Here is a 22,676-nt window from a genome sequence, read left to right as displayed (position 1 = left end):
ACTTCGGTGATGACATCATCACTGCGTCGATGACCTCACAATGCTGCCTGTCACATCATGTGAGATTTGATGTTCTTGCCGATAATGTCAAGTATGACATCATCACCGATGCCATCACAATGGGAATGTCACCATCTCCAATGACATCACAATAGGACCTGTGACATCATCGGCAGTGTGCGAGCAAGGGCTAAGTAGCACACGCTCCAGGACCACCAGAGTGTTGTTCTGGCCTATGGCTTCAATATCCAGGATTAAGGACGGGGACAACCAGGACGAATGGAACAGCAATTCAAGGCGGGTTTCAGCCCAAGACATAGGAGGTGCTGGTCAACACCCAGTTGGCCAGCGGGTTATGGGAGCGAGGGGCCTCCTTCATACTCTTAGAAGTATGCCCGCGAGCTTCAAAATCTGAGCCAGGTTCATGCCTACAAGAGACCCACATGAGTAGGCTGAACTCAAGATCTGAGCCAGATTCATGCCTACAAGAGACCCACATGAGTAGGCTGAACTCAGGTGAATTCGAACGAGAGTCTGGGTCTTTCAAACCCGTAATGAACTCTACTTATACTCGTCTTGGGCGGCGCTTAGCGGCAGTGCCCTTGGAAAATAGTTTCCAACAATCCAAATCTTCATCAAAACTAGCCATTTTCAGCATGTAGCAATGAGCTAGCATGTAGGTGGTTTCTGCTGTTAGCTTGCTAGCTAGTTAGCGTTGTTGTTTTCACTCCGGCGCCCGGGGACATTTACAACGACACACAGGGAGGAGGGAGTGGAAGCTGCTCTGATTGACATGGTCGGAGCCAATGACCGAGCTTGTAAGCAGGGAGCATAAATCCGGCAGCGACTGAAACGGTCGCCTCCAATGGGAGAGCAGTTGTAGGGCAGGGGAGGGCTTATGCCAGCAGCCTGTTTCCATGCAGCCAGACTCCTCTCACGGAAGGGAGGGGAGGCTGGCAAGCGAGACTAGTAATGCACACAAATGACACCTCCTTCCCATCTTAGTAAGGTAGACCACGAGCTACAAACTCATTTTCACCTCAACAAGCCATCCTCCGAGCTGGACAAATGACATTCGTCTCTATGTGCTGCGGGCTGTGAAGTGAGTGCTTAGGGACTGTCTACAAAGTGCAACACAGACTACAAAAATATTCAATAAATTCACTGTCGTACAGTGTAGCTTCAACAAAATCATCTCACACACCTGCTGGGTTATATTACACCACTAAGTTTGGAAAAATATAATTTTGCATAATTTTTTATGAATCTTTATTTGGAAAATGATTCAATAACTTCACTCTCATACAATGTAGTCTCACCAAAAATCATGTTGCACATAAATGGCCTGCTAGTTATACTACAGCATGAAAAATATGATTTTGCAAAATTTGAAGAATTTCGATTGTGAGAAATAATCAATTGTCACTCTTAAGAGTCTAGTACCACCAGGGGCCTCCTGTATAAGTAATAAGTAATCTAAGTATTACAAGTAATAAGTTCACAAGTATTCTTTCACCTCAGCCTTAGTGAGACTTCTGTCTTTATCCAGGTCTATTTCCTTGAAGGCCTCCATGCTGCGTGGGCCCCTCGACATGGAGTACAGTTCCACCTCAAAGTGTGTGACATGATTTTAGTTATTGAATGATTTTCCTAATAAAAAATTATCAAAATTATGCAAAATCATATTTTTCCAAACTTAGTGATGTAGTATAACCAGCAGAAGGCCATTTATGTGTGACATGATTTTGGTGACACTACGTTATGAGAGTGCAGTTATTGAATGATTTTCCCAATAGAAAATTATCAGAATTATGCAAAACCATATTTTTTCCAAACTTAGTGGTGTAGTATAACCAGCAGGAGGCCATTGATATGTGACATGATTTTGGTGACACTACATTGTATGAGAGTGAAATATTGAAAAAGCTTCCCAATAAATAAATAAAACACTAAAATTATGCAAAATCATATTTTTCCAAACTTAGTGGTGTAGTATAACCAGTAGGATGCCATTGATGTCTGACATGACTTTGGTGAAACTACACTGTATGACAGTGAATTTATTGAATATTTTTATAACAGTGTTGCACTTTATATACGGTCCTCGCTTCCCAGCCTGCAGCACATTTGACTATTTGTCCAGCTCGGAGGATGGCTGGTTTAGGTGAAAATTAGGTTGTAGATCGTTGTCTACCTTACTAAAATGGGAAAGAGGCATCGCGTCTGCATTGCAAATGCTTCGTTTATGAGCTATTGATCTGGGAATTGTGAATCTGTCAATATATTTCCAACTTTACAGAACTCTTGTCATGCTCAATGTGAGAGTTGGCAGACCTGTCAAGTTGTATTCATCACTTTATGCGCATGTTGCACAGCTGTTCAATTATAGTGGTGCATGCTCTGGGCGCATGTAAACACCAGATCGTATTAATCGTGACGTTCCCTCTCCATACCTGAGAGAGTCCAGTCTCCAGTGTGGATCCTCCAGTACAGCAGAGAGAAGCTTCACTCCGGAGGCTCCTGGATGATTGTAGCTCAGGTCCAGCTCTCTCAGATGGGAGGGGTTGGAGCTCAGAGCTGAGGCCAAAGAAGCACAGCCTTCCTCTGAGAGCATACAGGCTGACAACCTACACACACACACACACACACACACACACACACACACACACACACACACACACACACACACACACACAGAGCAAGCTATAGACCAATTTTCACAGGGTTACAGTGGTTGCAGAAAACCTACATTGATAGGAACATAAGCTAATAGGTTGTTCCATCGGCGCACAGCAAATCCGCCATTTTGGCCTGAAAGAGACACCTCTGATTGGCTGTCATGGTTCTATGCTGTTGTCCCATTGGCCATTGAGGCTTTAAATTTCAGGCCAAAATGGCGGCAGGGCTGTTGTCAAACACATATCAACTCTTGCCTTCAATACTCTCTGCAAGTAGGAAACAAGCTGTAGAGATTCCCGGAATAAAGGGGGGGGGGGAATCTTGTGCGCGGCTCCGCCGTATTCACCTTATGTAGCCACGCCCATTTGACCCGCTTGTGTGGCCGTATCAAAACTTCCAGCTAAAAATAAAATAAAATAAAATGGCTGGCTTCTTCAATATCATCTAACTCTGAATTAACTAATAATTTAGCCAATTGTATGTAACATACCAAATAAAAGCAAACGGCAATGTCTAAGAATGCAACGCCATGTAACTGGCTCGTTAAGTCTCGCATTCCAGGGAATTACGTTAATGTCTGCGGGTCGACGTTAGTGGCTCGAGCGCAACTCGGAGGAGGGAAAACTATCTGAAGATTTCTTTGTTGGAGTCCAGGTATGTTTTACAAGAAAGTGCTCGTCATTGTCGACGATAACGTTATCTGACCTGGCTAACAGTGGATACTCGCTTGCTTGCTGTGTACCGGCTCAAAGTAGTAGGCTATGTTTTTTATTTTACCCCCTGCACTGTCCGCTCCAAAAACAACTCTCTTATTTTGCGTCGTGACCACCGGAAGTGTTAAAAGGACCCGGAAGAATTTGGCCCACTGTAAGGTCTGAACATAAGGTGAATAGACACTGAGCTTTCCCACTGGCCTCATTGGCCATTTATTTGGATCCTAAACCATCCCCACAGTGAGTACGGTTCACTTTCTGCAACCAGTTCGGCTCCGCCAACGAAAATATACGTAAAAAATTGTCTATAGCCTATGTTAGGTATTGTATGTACACAGCTGTAAAATAGTTGCAAATGCAGTCAAATTCTAGCAACAGCATCTGTCTAAATGCAAGTTGACCCAATGATCAGCTCTGTGGCTTCAGCTGGTTCAGTTTGAGATTCTTCCAATCAGTTTCTGACCAAATCTTATAAGTAATTTCTGGTATTTTATGTTTCACCAACTGATGATGCAAGGAGAGGAAATAGTGTAATATCATCAAGGAAAGTAATTCACAGGAGCTCCAAAACAGTGTGACATGTTGACATCAAAACTGGTTTAAAAATTATGTAAGCAGAGAAAATCCAACACAGATCAGGGCAGCACTGACCTTAGTTTGGGGAAAATGTGTAAATTCAATTGAAAAAAGTGGAAAAAGGAACAAATTTATGGATCTTACTTGAGAGTCTCCAGTCTGCAGTGTGGACTCTCCAGTCCAGCACATAGCAGCTTCACACCTGCATCTTGGACGTCATTGTTACTCAGGTCCAGCTCTCTCAGACTAGAGGACTGGCAGCTGAGAACTGAGGCCAGAGCTTCACAGCTTCTCTCTGTCAGATTACAGTCACTTAGCCTGAAGGAGAACAAGACCAGGCAATCCTAGTTAAGCCGGACCCAGACTGCTGTCCACTGTTGTGCAAGTTCACATCAAAGCTAGCCCAAAGTTCAGTTCAAACAGCTTTAAATGAAATAGTTCACAATTTTGCAATTTGAACTAAAGGGCAGGATAAATCTGGGTGGGGAAATTGAGAAGCAGTGCTTGCCCCTCCCTCAGTACCACCACTGAGGTGCCCTTGAGCAAGCAGATCAGACTGTGGTTGTACTGGTGAGCTTCCAGGTGTGAATGTGTGTGTGAGCAGAGTGCTCCTGAATGAGCACAAACCTTTTAAACCACAACACTTTTTTCCACCTCGACCCCCGTCCCCAGGGGCGGACTGGGTAAATAATTCAGGCCGGGCATTAGATACCTAGCAGGCCAGGCCGATACGGACCGACGCGCGTGCCGGCGTCCAAAGGGCGGCGACGAAAAATTTGGGCCGTTTGAAGCCCAATTTGGGCCGTTTGAAGCCAGATTTTGGCCGCTTGAAGCCCAATTTGGGTCGTTTGAAGCATGATTTGGGCCATTTGAAGCCCAATTTGGGCCGTTTGAAGCCAGATTTGGGCCGTTTGAAACCCAATTTGGCCCGTTTGAAGCCCAATTTGATGAGATGCACAATGAGACATACAATGAGATGCACCCACTTTAACCCTGAACAAAGTAATAAAACCACTAGTAAACCAGTAGGCGGCGCCTGGCCTGCTGTTCAGTGAGTGGCCTGACTACGGGCACCAAAAAATTTTTTTTTTTTTTTTTCTTTTTTTTTGCAGGCCAGGCCAGGCCAGGCCACCGGGCATTTGCCCGACGTGCCCGATTATGCAGTCCGCGCCTGCCCATCCCCCAAACACCACACATATGCCCCTAGTCACTAACCCCTCAAATCCTGACTCTCTGGCACGTTCCTAGCCCGATGGCCAACACCCACGCCTGCATGTTTCAACAATGGGGAGTCAGTGAGTGAGTGAGTAAGCCTCTGAGGCGCTTCTAGGCCAGCCCTCCTGGGTCCGGCAATTAGTGATATAGACAAACAAAAGCATTGCTTTTTTCCCATATTCTTTATGAACGAGGTGTAACATATTGAATCTATCCAGTTTTCTAAGCACTTACACAGATTTATTGGAGGCTTTGACCACTGGCAGCAGTCTCAGAAGAGCATCCTGTGACGCAGAATATTTCTTCAGGTCAAACACAACCAGGTCTTCTTCTGATGACAGTAAGATGAAGACCAGAGCCGACCAATGAGCAGGGGAGAGTTTGTATGTGGAGAGACTTCCTGATCTCAGGTACTGTTGGATCTCCTCCACTAGAGAATGGTCATTCAGCTCATTCAGACAATGGAACAGATTGATGCTTCTCTCTGGCGACAGATTCTTCTTTATCTTCTCCTTGATGTACTGGACTGTTTTCTGATTGCTCTGTGAGCTATGTCCCGTCTGTGTCAGCAGGCCTCGTAGGAGAGTCTGATTGGTCTGCAGTGAAAGACCCAGGAGGAAGCGCAGGAACAAGTCCAGGTGTCCATTTGTACTTTGTAAGGCCTTGTCCACAGCACTCTGGTAGAAGACATTTAGTTTAGATTTGACTCCTACCTTCAGAGACAATGGAGATTTTGATTGTGGTTCTGACAGCAGATTGACACCAGAGTTGATGAATGAGATGATGACATAAACAGCAGCCAGAAACTCCTGAAGGCTCAGATGGACAAAGCAGAACACCCTGTCCCCCCACCCACCACACTCCTCTTTAAAGATCTGTGTGAACACTCCTGAGTACATTGAGGCTGCTGTGATATCAAAGCCACACTCTGTCAGGTCGGTTTCATAGAAGATCAGGTTGCCTTTCTTCAGCTGCTCAAAAGCCAGTTTTCCCAGAGAGAGAATCATCTCCTTACTCTCTGTAGTCCAGTGTTGATCTGTCTCAGCCCTCCCATGAAACTTGACGTTCTGCAGTTTGGTCTGAACCACCAGGAAGTGGATGTACATCTCAGTCAGGGTCTTGGGCAGGTCTTCTCTCTTACAGGTTTTCAACAAAGACTCCAGAACATTAGCAGTGATCCAGCAGAAGAGTGGGATGTGGCACATGATGTGGAGGGTTTGTGAAGTCTTGATGTGGCAGATGATACTGTTGGCCTGCTTCTCATCTCTGAATCTTTTCTTGAAGTAGTCTTGCTTTTGTAGGTCAGTGAAGCCTCTCAGCTCCGTCACCACGTCAACGTACTCAGGAGGGATGTGATTGGCTGCTGCAGGTCGGGTGGTCATCCATATGCGAGCTTTGGGAAGCAGTTTCGCCCTGATGAGGTTTGTCAGCAGCACGTCCACTGAGGCTGGCTCTGTAACATCAGTCAGGATCTCGTTGCTCTGGAAGTCTAGGCGAAGTCGACACTCATCCAGACCGTCAAAGATGAACACAACCTTCAACTTGTCAAACCTGTGGATTCCTGCTTCTTTGGTTTCAGGAAAGAAGCGGTGAATAAGTTCCACCAAGCTGTACGTTTTATCTTTCTGCAGGTTAAGTTCTCGGAAAGTGAATGGAAATGTGAACTCTATATCCTGGTTGGCTTTGTCTTCAGCCCAGTCCAGAGTAAATTTCCTTGTTAAGAGTGTTTTGCCAATGCCAGCCACTCCCTGTGTCATCACTGTTCTGGTTGGTTTATCTCTTCCAGGTAAGAGTTTAAAGATGTCATGACATTTGATTGGTGTTTCTGGTTTCTGGCTTCTGAATGCTGCTTCAATCTGTCTGATCTCATGTTCATTATTGACGTCTCCACTCTCTCCCTCTATCATGTCAAGCTCTGTGTAGTTCTGATTCGCAAGTGTTGGGTTTCCTGCTTTAGCAATCCCCGGAAACAAATACTGAAACTTCTCCTTCAGATTAGATTTGAGTTGATGTTGACACTCTGCAGACGTTTCTAAATGAATAAACAGATTAAATATATTAGAGGCAAGTAAAGAATAATGCAAACATTTCCTGATGATTTAGACATTCCCAACACAATAGACAGCTATTCAACTCATTACTGCTGGTTGGACAAGCAGGTCCTGGCTGGTGTAAGGTATAAGTTAGCTGTTGTTGAGTCCCTTATTATTGCTCAACTAGGACTTTCATGCAACCAATCAGATTCCACACTGTGCTGATTCCCATAAAGCTCTGGTTACACTAAAAACATATATGTTACCAATTACCAAGCAGCTAGCTGCACTTCTCATTCGCTGCTGATTGTTATGTTCATGTAGGCTATGTAAACTACTTGGGGAGGGGGGTGTCTTTCAGACAATACACACATTGCTAATGACTGTATAAAAGCCCTGATAGCCCTGAGCACCGTCTTTACTGGCATTATGGATAAAGTGACGATGTAACATGTAAGGCAACCAAAGTGAGAATTCACCCACTGTCTATTAAAATCCATAGAAATTACATAAACACAAATACAACAATACAATGAACATATACTCTCACAAGGCTGCCTGCCTCTCTTCACATCTATTGATGATCTGGTTCAAATTCAGTTTTTAATGCAACTATTCAAGCCAATTCAAATTCAAATATAAATAATTCAATTTCACTTTCTAGTGACATCTATTTCTGCCTATATCTTCCACCCATTTAAGTGCCCCTTGCTATTCGATTTTCTTCTGTTAATCACTGTCCAACTTACCATTTTCTTGATTCTTCCATTTCTCAAGGTCCTCTGCAAGTAACTTCTCCTCTTTCTTAAGGATATCACGGAAGATATCTTTGCCTATATCTCCACTAGCATTCAGTGACTTATACAGTTCCCTCATCTGCTCCTGAGTGGTAAGTTTAGATCTGACGTTATTGTAGCCTTCTTGGGTGATAACGTTCTTCTCCAAGAGTCTATCCAAGATTGGTGCAACCATGGTCACTCTCTGGATCAGCTCATACCGATGTTCATCCACAAAGTGTTCCTCTGAGGAGAAAGGCAATGAAAAATGAGCTGATTTGAGTGAGCATCAAGCTAAAAACGGCTTAGGCTACTTGGCTTCTGAAGGATTATTGTCTGATGTACAAGGTGATCAAAGTGAGAATTCACCAACTGTCTATTCAAATCCATTGAAATTACATAAACACAATTAGAATACAATGAACACATACTCTCAATGCTGCCTGTCTCTCTTCACATCTATTGTCTGCATGTAGGTCAACAAAAGTAGATATACAATGACAGCCTGCACTAATTGTTGGCATGGTTTTACATAAGTTCTATCTTTTTTCAAATGTCCCCTTTTTTTAATCTTCTCATGACTTAACTGTGCACTAGATCCTTCCTGTTGATCTTCAATAAAAAGTTCTCGGACACCACCAACTTCTCGAACGCTTCCACTTTCAAATCCTCCGCCGTTTCCAAGAGCTTCTCTTTATCCGTTGCCATCGTTGCTCCTTGGTAAAATCACAGGAAATATTACCCCACCCCAGTCAACAACAGAAATCAGGGAAAAGAGGATGAATATATATATATATATATATATATATATATATATATATATATATATATATATATATATAGTAAGAAATTCTGTAATGTGAAAGCTGATCAGCGGGGGAGAGGGGGTAATCGTGCCTGGACGCGGAAAGAAATGGAACAAAATAAATCATTCTCAGTGAGAAAGCACCCGTAGTAATTATTCTGGCCTGGTGCGCTGTGAGAGGGGCCCTTTATGCATCCAGGCCCAGGAGCCCATCATCTCATAATCCGCCTATGTAAGTTTAGTGATTCTCTCCTTTGACAGATGAAGTATAGCTGCTAGCAGCAGCAATATCACAATGAGATACATCCATTTAGCTGTGGATTCAAGATACAAGCTATTTATCGTATATTTATTTTTGTCTTAAGCTAGGGAACTCCATTACAAGACAGTGCATATGGCAAATAAGGCAAACAGTAAATAAGTCAAATAAAGCAAACAGTGGGGGGGGGGGGGGGGGGGCTAATTAAAAGTCTATCAGCAGGGGAAATTCAATCTGGAACGGGAGGAATGGGAAATGATAACTGAAAGACAGTGGAAGACCACAAACTCTCTGTCATGGAGGGAGTTCCAATGGAAAAACCTAGTTAGATACTTTTTCAATCAAGGGGACGTCAAACCCCGTTGGAGGGGGTGTGGAGAAGAAAGAGCGGATCATTACCATATATTTTGGAGTTGCCCTGTGATAAATATGTTTTGGGGGGAAATAAGAAAGAGTATGAAGAAGGTGCTAAAGATTGAGATTCATCACAGTTTTGAGATTTTGTATTTGGGAAGGGTGCCCGAAATGATCAAAGGTATTGAAGATATGTAGATGTTTAAACTGATGCTAGTTGCCAGCAAAAAGGCTATAACGAAGAGATGGTTGAATAAAAGCCCACCGGCTCTGTCACACTGGCTGAATGTAATGCATAGCATATGTAATGGAAAAGTTAACATTTGCTCTGAGACTCAAGACTGATGCTTTCGAAATGTACTGGGAGGGATGGGGTGATTTTGTCAAACCGTTGAGAACAGATTTTTGTTGAAATAAGAGACTGAAGGGAGGTTGATGTATGCTACTGTACATGTGTCCATTTTGTACTTTGTTTCTGGTTTTTTGGTTTTTGTATATGTTTTTGTTTTGTGTGTGTAGCCTATGTCTTGTGTGTTGCAAAAAATTAAAAAAATTAAAAAGTCTATCAGCAGTGTAAAATGAAACTGATATTTATGAACTAATGTGATGATGGGGATCATTACATTTCGACCGTCTGCACCGTCTAAATTCATTTGGCGCAGACAACCAGTTCGGGGGCCAGTTCGTTGAGCAATGTGACACATTGCTCAAATTGCCAACAACCTTTCGGAAAAAGGCCCAAAGGGTACATTCTGTGGAAACTTTTAACATGCACTAGCCCAGAACCTAAATGTATTTGTTTCCAGTAGAATCACCAAATGATGCCAATGTGCATGCGTCTGGACTCTGGTCCCAGACAACTAGCTGATTCTCATCAAACTTTGTCTTTTAAAACAATAAGAGCTCCCTTTTTGGAGCAACTAAGATTCCGATATAATAAGGTTGCACCATGCGACCGTATATACCTGTGCCTTCAAAGTTCAGAAATAAGGTGAGTTTAATGCCCGACACAGAGAAAGAATTCTAAAAATTCCTAAAGAATTTTGACTGGAGGGAAAGAGGGCTCTTTCATTAGTGAACGATAGAAAGAGCCTGAGGGTAACCACCTACTGTAACTTGAGTTTTTCAGGCTTCTACTAAAAACTAAAAATCACAAATAAAACAAGTTTCTTTAAGGCACAAAGACAACAAGTGTTGGATATTATGACACTATGAACACCATCTGCAAATAGGTTTCTGATTTGAAAGACTAGCTCGTCTTGCAAAAGTCAACATTACAGCCATAAAATACAGATTGTGTATTACAATATTGTTTTCCTTTATTTAAGCCGGAAGATCCTTTTTCAAGTACAGATATAAAAATAGTAAAATTACCACCACTCATCCGGTATCAGACTTTGGTGAGGTGCTGGAGCTTAAAAGTATCAAGATGAATGAGAAAGGGAGCGTCCGCACACTGAAATCTGTGCAAATATCTCATTTATTGCAAGCTTTCGGTCATCAGGCGCGGACTGCATAATCGGGCACGTTGGGCAAATGCCCGGTGGCCTGGCCTGCAATTTTTTTTTTTTTTTTTTTTTTTTATGCCCGCAGTCAGGCCACTCACTGAACAGCAGGCCAGGCGCCGCCTACTGGTTTACTAGTGGTTTTATTACTTTATTAGTTAGTCTGAAGTAATAATTACACTTCAGGGTTAAAGTGGGTGCATCTCATTGTAAAATTGGACTCGGCCCAAATTGGGCTTCAAACGACCCAAATTGGACTTCAAACAGCCCAAATTTTGCTCCAAACGGCCCAAATTGGGCTTCAAACAGCCCAAATCTGGCTTCAAACGACCCAAATTGGGCTTGAAATGGCCCAAATTGGGCTTCAAACGGCCCAAATCTGGCTTCAAACGACCCAAATTGGGCTTCAGACGACCCAAATTGGGCTTCAAACGACCCAAATTTTGCTTCAAACGGCCCAAATTGGGCTTCAAACGGCCAAATTTTTCGACGCCGACCTTTGGTGCCGGCACGCGCGTCGGCCCGTATCGGCCTGGCCTGCTTGCTATCTAATGTCCGGCCTGAATTATGATCTCAGTCCGCCCCTGTCGGTCATAGACCTTCTTCAGGCATAAGACAGGTAACAAGTGAATACAGCCTATAAAGGTTCAGGCAATCAATTCATTGTCTGAACAATAGAGGTTGTAACCTCTGGGTCTAAATGAGGATTTTGACATGAGTGTTAATTGTGCTCTGAATAAATTACAATAGATTGTATGTTTTATGATGGTTACTGCCTGATGTTTACATATTGTAACATTCTCGATTGTTTTTTGTTCTGTTGTATATATTGTACATTATATTTGATGTACTTTACAGTGTTTCTTGTCTCAATGGACACTTGTGTCTTTGGGGTGTAGTCCTGAAAATCTATAGGACTACAATTCCCTTGATGTTTTTAGGACTACAATTCCCTTGATGTTTTAGCCCCTAGGAAGTGTTTTTTTTGACACAGGTGTTGTACATTGGCTAATCAAGTGATTGTAAATAAGATATTTGCACAGATTTGAGTGTGCGGATGCTCCTTTTCTCATTCATCAAGTACAGATATAAAAAGACGGAAGTTTGTTCACACGTTGCCAGACAACAAACAATAGGGAAAAACAAAGACAATGTAGTCAGCATTACCTTAGAAGATGTTCTCCTGGTGAATCCACAGCATCAAGTCACAGATACCTTCTGCCTTCATCTGTAGTGACAGAGAGAGAGACAGACGCTGCTTACTCTCTTTGTCAGTCCTGGGTCTCTCTGTGTTCCTTTGATGTGAGGGTTCAACCTCAGAACTTCAGGGTAAACAAGTCTAGTCTGGTCTGACACCAAAGCTGTCTAACCTGACGGCAGGAGGTGGAGCATGTGACAGGAATTCCATTCCTTCTATTTTATTACAAGATATTTTACTGTCTTGTCATGACATTGTTTTACTTTGCACTTTATTTGGTCTTTGTTGTATTTTAATGTATTGCTTCATCAGTTGCTTGTAACTTCCCCAGGTTTTAGGCCTAGTTGAGAACAGGAAGTGAACATTGCTTAAATAAGGATTTTGCCATCACCAAGTTGAGCCATCGCAGAACAGTTGCTGCAACAACTGCTCTTTTCAAAATGCACACTACCAAGTGCCCGCCGGCAGACCTGAAAGCGCTGCTACCCCCCGCTCATCTCCATGGTCGAACCACCCGGAGGCTCCCACCCAACCATGCCCTGTCACTGCCCAGGGCAAACACCAATGCCTGGACAGGAGCTTTCTCCACTCTGCCATAGCAACATGGAACAGCCTTTCCCCGGCGGTTGTTGGAGACATTACATCAAGCAGTGTTGATGCCTTCAAGAAGAGACTGAACAAACACCTCCTCAGCACCAGACCCTAAAACTCAAGGACTTCTATTCATCATACTTAATCAGTCTCACATATATGTATGAGTAGCTGCAGATCAATGCTAGGCTCTCTGAATGTTGTTCATGAAGCCTGTATCTGTAATAGCATAATAAAAAAAAAAAAAAAAAAAGTAAATAATACATTAAATAGCCTATAAATACAGTCTGTCACATTACTTCCGGTAACGTGTGTGTGCGTGGCCGTGGGGGAAAACGAGAGGATTTCTCTTCACGCTGACCCATTGACCACGCGTCTATGACCAGACACCGCCTGAATCTAATATACATCTATATATATTACAAGAGGTGGAAAGTACTCAAGTAAAAGTACTCAAGTACATGTACTTGAGTAGTTTTTTTGAGGATTTGTAGATGTGGGTTTTAATTTTAAAATTGAAAAAGGCAGAATCTTCAGCAAATTAAACTGTGAACACTTTGAAAGGCTGATTGATGATACTTCATGCTGTGTATAAGCAACCAGATCCAGATTTAGCCTATCAAATTGTCTGATCTCTATTCAACTCTGCTTTTTTATCAATATATTTATTGAATTCTTGGCATAAAGACATATACAGTAAGCATAGACAATTACAAATACAAACATCAACCCTCCCCCCACCACAGTCAACAACAGAAATCAGGGCAGAGGATGAATATATATATATATATATATATATATATATATATATATATATATATATATATATATATATATATATATATAGTTAGTAAGAAATTATAGTAAGAAATTCTGTAATGTGAAAGCTGATCCACGGGGGAGGGGGGAGAGGGGAGAGGGGGGAGGGGAGAGGGGAGAGGGGGGGGGGGCAATCGTGCCTGGACGCGGAAAGGAATGGAACGAAAGAAATCATTCAGTGAGAAAGCACCCTTAGGGGACATTCAGACCAAAAGCGTTTTTGGAGCTGCCAGCATCTTTCTGCAATTCATACCTATGAAAGGACGCGCTAGACGTGCTCCTCTTTTAATGAACGCACCTGGCGTTTAAACGCTGGTGGCATCTCGTCTTTTTGGCGGAGCGCTCTGGGCGTTTTAAAGCTGAAAAAGTTGAACATTAGAGGAAAAGCGCGCTGCTCGTCTTTTCCATTCCTCCTACATTTTCTCCTCCCAGAGGGATCCTAAACCTCGCTGCTGCCAGAATTAGCAATAATCTGGCTTTCATGTTGACAGTGAACAACATCAAACAGACAAAACCAGCTGGCTACCGTCCCGTCCGTGTGGTCGTTGTGCTGCTATCTGACTGAAAAAAACGCTTTAGGTGTGAATATCCCCTTAGTAATTATTCTGGCCTGGTGCGCTGTGAGAGGGGGCCTTTATGCATCCAGGCCCAGGGGCCCATCATCTCATAATCCGCCTATGTAAGTTTAGTGATTCTCTCCTTTGCCAGATGAAGTATAGCTGCTAGCAGCAGCAATATCACAATGAAATACATCCATTTAGCTGTGGATTCAAGATACAAGCTATTTATCGTATATTTATTTTTTATCTTAAGCTAGGGAACTCCATTACAAGACAGTGCAAGTACAGTAGGTACACAACAGTAATATTATGTATGTAAATATGGCAAATAAGGCAAACAGTAAATAAGTCAAATAAGGCAAACAGTGGGTGGTGCTATAGAATAGCAGTCAAATAGAATAAATAACTAAAAGTCTATCAGCAGTGTAAAATGAAACTGATATTTATGAACTAATGTGATGATGGGGATCATTGCAATTCGACCGTCTACACCGTCTAAATTCATTTGGCGCAGGCAACCAGATCGGGGGCCAGTTCGTTGAGCAATGTGACACATTGCTCAAATTGCCAACAACCTTTCGGAAAAAGGCCCAAAGGGTACAATCTGTGGAAACTTTTAACATGCACTAGCCCAGAACCTAAATGTATTTGTTTCCAGTAGAATCACCAAATGATGCCAATGTGCATGCGTCTGGACTCTGGTCCCTGACAACTAGCTGTTTCTCATCAAACTTTGTCTTTTAAAACAATAAGCGCTCCCTTTTTGGAGCAACTAAGATTCCGATATAATAAGGTTGCACCATGCGACCGTATACCTGTGCCTTCAAAGTTCAGAAATAAGGTGAGTTTAATGCCCGACACAGAGAAAGAATTCTAAAAATTCCTTTTTGGCTCGAGGGAAAGAGAGATCTTTCATTAGTGAAGTCTTGAGACGAACGATAGAAAGAGCCTGAGGGTAACCACCTACTAACTTGTGTTTTTCAGGCTTCTACTAAAAACTAAAAATCACAAATAAAACAAGTTTCTTTAAGGCACAAAGACAACAAGTGTTGGATATTATGACACTATAACACCATCTGCAAATAGTAGGTCCATGATTTGAAAGACTAGCAGTTCATCTTGCAAAAGTCAACATTACAGCCATAACATACAGATTGTGTATTACAATATTGTTTTCCTTTATTTAAGCCGGAAGATCATTTTTCAAGTACAGATATAAAAATAGTAAAATTACCACCACTCATCCGGTATCAGACTTTGCTGAGGTGCTGGAGCTTAAAAGTATCAAGATGAATGAGAAAAGGAGCGTCCGCACACTCAAATCTGTGCAAATATCTTGTTTATTGCAAGCTTTCGGTCATAGACCTTCTTCAGGCATAAGACAGGTAACAAGTGAATACAGCCTATAGAGGCTCAGGCAATCACTTGATTGTCTGAACAATAGAGGTTGTAACCTCTGGGTCTAAATGAGGATGTTGACATGAGTGTTGTGCTTTGAATAAATTACAATAGATTGTATGTTTTATGATGGTTACTGCCTGATGTTTACATATTGTAACATTCTCGATTGTTTTTTGTTCTGTTGTATATATTGTACATTATATTTGATGTACTTTACAGTGTTTCTTGTCTCAATGGACACTTGTGTCTGTGGGGTGTAGTCCTGAAAATCTATAGGACTACAATTCCCTTGATGTTTTTAGGACTGCAATTCCCTTGATGTTTTAGCCCCTAGGAAGTGTTTTTTTGACACAGGTGTTGTACATTGGCTAATCAAGTGATTGTAAATAAGATATTTGCACAGATTTGAGTGTGCGGACGCTCCTTTTCTCATTCATCAAGTACGGATATAAAAAGACAGAAGTTTGTTCACACGTTGCCAGACAACAAACAATCAGGAAAAACAAAGACAATGTAGTCAGCATTACCTTAGAAGATGCTCTCCTGGTGAATTTACAGCATCAAGTCACAGATACTTTCTGCCTTCATCTGTAGTGACAGAGAGAGAGACAAACGCTGCTTACTCTCTTTCTCAGTCCTGGGTCTCTGTTAGCCTATAGGTAAACCCAGCCCCCACGTGACCTGCTCTCTCAGTTCCCAGTCACTAGCGTACCTCACACCTTGTGACTGTAAGCAGGGTGAGCCTGAGAGCAGGTCACTGGGGGCTGGGTTTACCCAGGCTAGGTCTCTGTGTTCCTTTGATGTGAGGGTTTGACCTCATAACTTCAGGGTAAACAAGTCTAGTCTGGTCTGGTCTGACACCAAAGCTGTCTAACCTGAGGCCAGAAACCAGGAGGTGGAGCATGTGACAGGAATTCCATTCCTTCTATTTTATTACAAGATATTTTACTGTCTTGTTATGACATTGTTTTACTTTGCACTTTATTTTGTCTTTGTTGTGTGTGTGTTTTGCTTCATAATGTTGTTGCTTGTAACTTCCCCAGGTTTTAGGCCTAGTTGAGAACAGGAAGTGAAAATTGCTTAAATAAGTAAATACCGTAATACATTAAATAGCCTATAAATACAGGCTGTCACATTACTTCCGGTAACGTGTGTGTGCGTGGCCGTGGGGGAAAACGAGAGGATTTCCCTCATGCTGACTCATTGAATTGAATTGAATTTTTTATTTGTCTCGAACAGAAATTAAAAACACATTCATTTACTATTTGTGACAGTATATCAAGTACTTCATTCCAAAATTCCATGATTCTTGGGCATTCCCATATACAATGAAATAGTGTACCTTTCTCCACATTACACTTTACACATTGGTCTGGAATATTGGCATCAAAATGATTAAGTAGAGCCGGAGTAATATATGTTCGCATAATCCAATTGTACTGTAATAATCTGAACCTTGTATTGACCGTCTGAACCTGCGCCTTATAACAAACGTCTTTCCATTCATCATCGTCTATCTCTATATTCAGATCATTACTCCAAGCCAATCTTTTACTTTCTGAGGACTCCTGAGACATCTCAACAAATGTGCTATATATCAGAGATACCTGCCCACGACCTTTAGAGTAATCTATCATCATCTTTTCCAAATCAGAAAGAGGTGGCAGTTCGACTGAGTTGTTCTGTGTCTTTGATATAAAGCTTCTAATCTGCAAATATTTAAAGAAATGTCTTGGCGGTAAATCAAATTTTTTACAAAGATCAGCAAAGGTCAAAAGTGTCTCTTCATCATCATACAAATTAACATTAATTATTAACGGTACAGCGATCATAAAGGCAGTATGGATTAACGTTATACCGGAAATGTATTGATAAGCCTTGCTTGTTCTATAACACTGTATTGTCTGCTTAAAGTTAGTAATGTTAGTTTGCTAACAGTCTAGAAGTGCTAACAGCTGGCTAGTGAGCTATCATCCACTTTTTCTCTGCGTTTCTTCCACACCAAAATGACACTGACAAACGCTATGTGGACACACAGCCCCAGCACTACACCTTCTAAATCTTCCTCTGTGTGTCACCCCTTGACGTGTTTGGGAATATACCTCCACTTCCTTGCAGCAAGCGTAGCATTAAGGAAGTTGCGCGCTATAGAAAAAAAAGAACATGAAGCAATTCAGCCGACGAGGCAGTCAGAGCAGGAAACCAGAGAACCACAAAGCTTCAGCCTGAATGTGAAGAGCAGCGTCAACATCTGCCTCACACACATCATCACAAAGGTGGAAAACCCAACCTGGCCTAAAGGGCAGTATGACTGTTTACATGCTTACATTGATTTTAAACTAACTTTCAAACGATGACATTCACAGTCAAGCTGTGAGCTCCAATGAAAGATTAAGATAATATTGTCACTGTTTAGCCACATAGCCACAGCAAAAACTGTTCCATCTTCACATGTTATTACTCCAGACAGTGGTGTGTCTTTAAAAAAGTGTTTTTATTAGAAACAAGTGTGGGGGATCTGCAATAGTTTCACTTGTTTCCACTGACATCAAGTTTCATTTTCTTCTAAGTGAACTTAATCTGCCTTGTTGCAAAAGTCAGCACATATACTTCCTTTGAAAAACATACAACTGCACTGAAAGCAGAATGATTTATCTGGTGATACTGTGTGTGTAACCTGCATACAGTGAACATTGCTGATTTCTCTGGTGATACTGTGTGTCTAACCTGCATACAGTGATCATTGCTGATTTCTCTGGTCATACTGTGTGTGTAACCTGCATACAGTGATCATTGCTGATTTCTCTGGTCATACTGTGTGTGTAACCTGCATACAGTGCTCATTGCTGATTTATGTGGTCATACTGTGTGTGTAACCTGTATACAGTGATCATTGCTGATTTCTCTGGTCATACTGTGTGTCTAACCTGCATACAGTGATCATTGCTGATTTCTCTGGTCATACTGTGTGTGTAACCTGCATACAGTGATCATTGCTGATTTCTCTGGTCATACTGTGTGTGTAACCTGCATACAGTGATCATTGCTGATTTCTCTGGTCATACTGTGTGTGTAACCTGCATACAGTGCTCATTGCTGATTTATGTGGTCATACTGTGTGTGTAACCTGTATACAGTGATCATTGCTGATTTCTCTGGTCATACTGTGTGTCTAACCTGCATACAGTGATCATTGCTGATTTCTCTGGTCATACTGTGTGTGTAACCTGCATACAGTGATCATTGCTGATTTCTCTGGTCATACTGTGTGTGTAACCTGCATACAGTGAACATTGCTGATTTCTCTGGTGATACTGTGTGTGTAACCTGCATACAGTGAACATTGCTGATTTCTCTGGTCATACTGTGTGTGTAACCTGCATACAGTGAACATTGCTGATTTCTCTGGTCATACTGTGTGTCTAACCTGCATACAGTGAACATTGCTGATTTCTCTGTGTGTGTAACCTGTATCCAACCCCTACTGCTGCTGACGTCTTTCAAGCAAGGGACTTTCTGAAGACTCAAACATAAAGTGCATGTGTGTGTTAATATGGACTTTAACCCATAGACAGGGGAGAGAGAGCTATCGAACACGTAGCCTATGAGTCAGAGACACTTTGTGTGAGCTTGGTTCTATCTGATTTTTGTGTCAAAATTGAGTTATGCACATATTCATGATCTTGTAAGTAATTGTATGCGTGTGTAGTGGATCACCCCCCCCCCCCCCCCCCCCCACCCCCCACGCAATGAAGGCCAATATGTAAACCAAAACAGAAAATACATAACAGTTTGGCCAAAAAAAAAAAAACACATTCATTTACAAAACAACATATTATGTGTCCGAGAAGGGACAGAAAGAAGAGTGGAGAGACGAGTGGAAATTAGCAGCGCTACTGTCGGTCGGCAGTGTACTGGAGCAATGTCAACACAGGGAAGGGTGGGGGCTAGGGCGTGCGCGTGCAGCGCGCCGGCCGGTGTTATGCCGAGAAATGCCCCCCCGGCGAGAATGCCCCCCCTGCTCTATAACGAGTGAGAGCGAGCGGAGGGGGGGGGGGGGGGGGGGGGGGGGGGTTTGAGTTGTGAGACACAGCTCCCAACGTAGGTCAACATTAGGCTACATAGGCTATAAGTACAGGGTACCAGATTTGGTACCCTGCACAACAACACAACACTTGCCCTGTAACCTAAGTACAGATTTGGTACAAGTAGGCTTCTTACAGGGTAAATTCACATCATACCCTCTACTTAGCCTGTAAGTACAGAGAAATGACATGTTTTTGGAGTGTGTAACCCTCTGAAATTCTCAATGTCACTCACAAACAGCCATAAATATCAGCTGGTGACATTGAGAAGAAACGAGGCTTCATAGATTTACTCAACCCCCTTCCCCCCCGCTCGCTCTCACTCGTTATAGAGCAGGGGGGGCATTCTCGCAGGGGGGGCATTTCTCGGCATAACACCGGCCGCAACACTTTGTTGCCAGGGTAACAAGTCCTGCCTTACGTCACCAAAACTATGGTTCTCGCACAAAATCGGCATAAATCCATGTCATCTCGTCTACGAGAGTTCATGGGCGGGAGGGGGGGGGGGTTCATGGGGGTAACATTAAAACACTTTCAAATATTTATTTGAAGCTTAGCCCATGTTTAATATGACCATCCAAGATTGTAACAACATATATATGATACAAAATTAAGAAATGCATAATAGGGCCCCTTTAAAATTAGCCGCAGAATCATTTTGGCTGATGCCCCGGGGCACTCACCAATCCGGGCTTGCCACACTGAGACAAGCACAGCTGCACAGTGAAATTTTAAACTGGCAACTGTTTTAACTTGTGCATACCTTTTTTGTGTGTGAGTAGAATACATTGAGAGCAATTGCAAACCAGAGTCAAATTCCTTGTATGTGTACATGCTTGGCCAATAAAGCTGATTCTGATTCTGAAAATGTCAAATATACACTGCACTGAACTTTCTGACCTGGCTTTAACTGTTTTAAAACATTACACATTTTACTCTTTAAGTTTACAGACACCAGCCAACCTGTTTATGGTTTGCAGCTTTGTTCCATCGGAAATAAAAATGTGTTTTACCTTGGAAGATGTTTGCCTTGTGATTTCACAGCATCTATCAGGTCACAGAGACTTTCTGCCTTCACCTGTATAATATGATAGAGAGAGCGAGAGAGAGAGAGAGCGTGAGGGGGGAGAAACCGAGAGAAAGACAGAGAGAGGGAGAGAGAAAGACAGCTGCTATTCTCCTTTGTCAGTTGTTGGTGTCATTTTGCCTCATAACTTCACTATCAAAGCCATAATCATCTTTCTGACAAACTGGTCTAACCTGTGGCCAGAAACCAGGTCTGAGCAAGTATACCGCCTGAGGCAGAGATCAGCTGATGTAGTTCTGCTGTGGTGTAGTTTTTTGTTCACAGTATTTCAACACAAACACAACATGTTGGGGACTGAACTCTAGTGTGAACTACATGTAGTTGAACTACGTCGTTTAACTACATTTTGCAGTAGCTTGCTGGTAGTTCAACTACATTCATATTTGCGTAGTGAGTCAAGTAGTTAAACAACTTTTTGGTTTGTAGTTTAACTACTCAAACTACAAACTACAATTTTCAGCAATAAAATTATATATATTATTTTACCATTACTGTTGAACCAGAACCCCCTTTTGACAGGACTGCCCATTTTTCTTTCATCCTGATCACTTTGAAGGCAGCATAAACCGTGAAGGCAGCCAGGATCTTACTGTAGGCTTACTTCTTGACAAGACACACAGCCTACTGTACGCTGCCTCTGATTGGCTTGTCCTGATTTTTTTTAGCCTAACCTTAACCAATCATAGTCAAGTCTTTACTGTTGATTTGTCTGATAAAACAGAACACAGATTTGTTGTTTACAACAAAAATATAACATTTAATGTATTGGGTGTCAGCTATTGTAATAAACTCAATTGAGAAACATATTTGTGCTGGCATTATGCTTTTTTGTAGGCTATTATATTTTATTAAACATGTATAGCCTACATTGGCTTTTTTTTTTTTTTTTTTTTTTTTTTTTTTACAAATTGTAGTTTGAACTACTTTTTCTGCATAGCTTGTAGTTTCCTAAACTACATTTCTCCCAGGGTAGCTTTGCTGTAGTTTCAACTACTTCCATGGTGAAGTAGTTAGTTAATAGTTTCCTAAGCTATGCTTTCAAAGTAGCTTCCCCAACACTGCCTGTATCTGATCTTACAGACTAGTTCTGACACGTCCTGCATATTTCATCAAAGCAGAGAACAGATTACCACATACTGTAACTAGAGTTTATCATCAGGCTTCGACTAAAAGTCATAAATAAAACAATGTTCTTTATGGCCACACAGACAACAAGTGTTGGATATTATGACACTATCAACACCATCTGCAAATAGCAGGTTCATGATTTGAAAGACTTTAGCAGCTCATCTTGCAAAAGTCGACATTACAGTCATAACATACAATACATGTGTATTCATCAAACAATATTGTTTTCCTGTATTTAAGCAGAAATATTCTTTTTCAAGAGAGACCTCCTAACAATATAAAAAGACAGAAGTTTGTTCACATGTCAACAAACAATCAATAAACAAAGACAAATGTAGTCAACATTACCTCGGAAGATTGCATTCATTTGGAGACAGAGAGACAGAGAACGAGAGAGAGAGTGTGAGACAGACAGACTGACAGACAGACAGACAGACAGACAGACAGACAGACAGACAGACAGACAGACAGACAGACAGACAGACAGACAGATAGACAGACGCTTACTTTCCTTTGTCATGTCTTTGTATGTGTTCATTTGATGTGAGGGTGCAGCCTCATAACTTCAGGGTAAACAAGTCTAGTCTCCTCTAACGAAAGCGGTCTAACCTGAGGCCAGAAACCAGGTCTGAGGGAGAGACTCCGATCAGGTGATGTAGTTCTACTCTGTGTCCATTAGATGGCAACATTAACCACATCATCTACAGTCAACTAAACAGCAGACGTCACAAACAGTTGTAATATCAAAACTCTTACTGAGGTGGATCAGGTGACAGGAATTCCATTCCTTCCATTTTATTACAGCAGGAGATTTTACCGTCTTGTGATTACATTGTTTTACTTTGTAGGCTACTTTATTTTGTCATTTGTTGTATTTTGATGTATTGCCTCA

General features: G+C 42.0%; 1 protein-coding gene across 1 annotated transcript in view; it reads right to left on the bottom strand.

The window, feature by feature from the left end:
- LOC310773538 (protein NLRC3-like) overlaps positions 1–22,192 on the bottom strand; it is a 32,482-nt gene extending 10,290 nt beyond the window's left edge. Inside the window, exons 1-9 of the mRNA XM_083633436.1 lie at positions 22,133–22,192; positions 20,583–20,647; positions 16,012–16,072; positions 12,083–12,143; positions 8,580–8,708; positions 7,966–8,238; positions 5,418–7,215; positions 4,113–4,286; positions 2,454–2,627 (exon numbers count right to left, since the gene is read on the bottom strand). Coding sequence (XP_083489562.1) covers positions 2,454–2,627; positions 4,113–4,286; positions 5,418–7,215; positions 7,966–8,238; positions 8,580–8,700 — 2,540 coding nt within the window. The 5' untranslated portion in view covers positions 8,701–8,708; positions 12,083–12,143; positions 16,012–16,072; positions 20,583–20,647; positions 22,133–22,192. The remainder of the gene's footprint in view (positions 1–2,453; positions 2,628–4,112; positions 4,287–5,417; positions 7,216–7,965; positions 8,239–8,579; positions 8,709–12,082; positions 12,144–16,011; positions 16,073–20,582; positions 20,648–22,132) is intronic.
- Between the last annotated feature and the right edge of the window lie 484 nt (positions 22,193–22,676).

This window comes from Poromitra crassiceps, assembly GCF_964638095.1.
Source record: "Poromitra crassiceps genome assembly, chromosome: 3".
In the NCBI taxonomy this organism is placed as follows: Eukaryota; Metazoa; Chordata; class Actinopteri; order Beryciformes; family Melamphaidae; genus Poromitra; species Poromitra crassiceps.
Note: the sequence above shows the minus strand (reverse complement) of the source record. Positions and strands in the feature narration are given on the sequence as shown.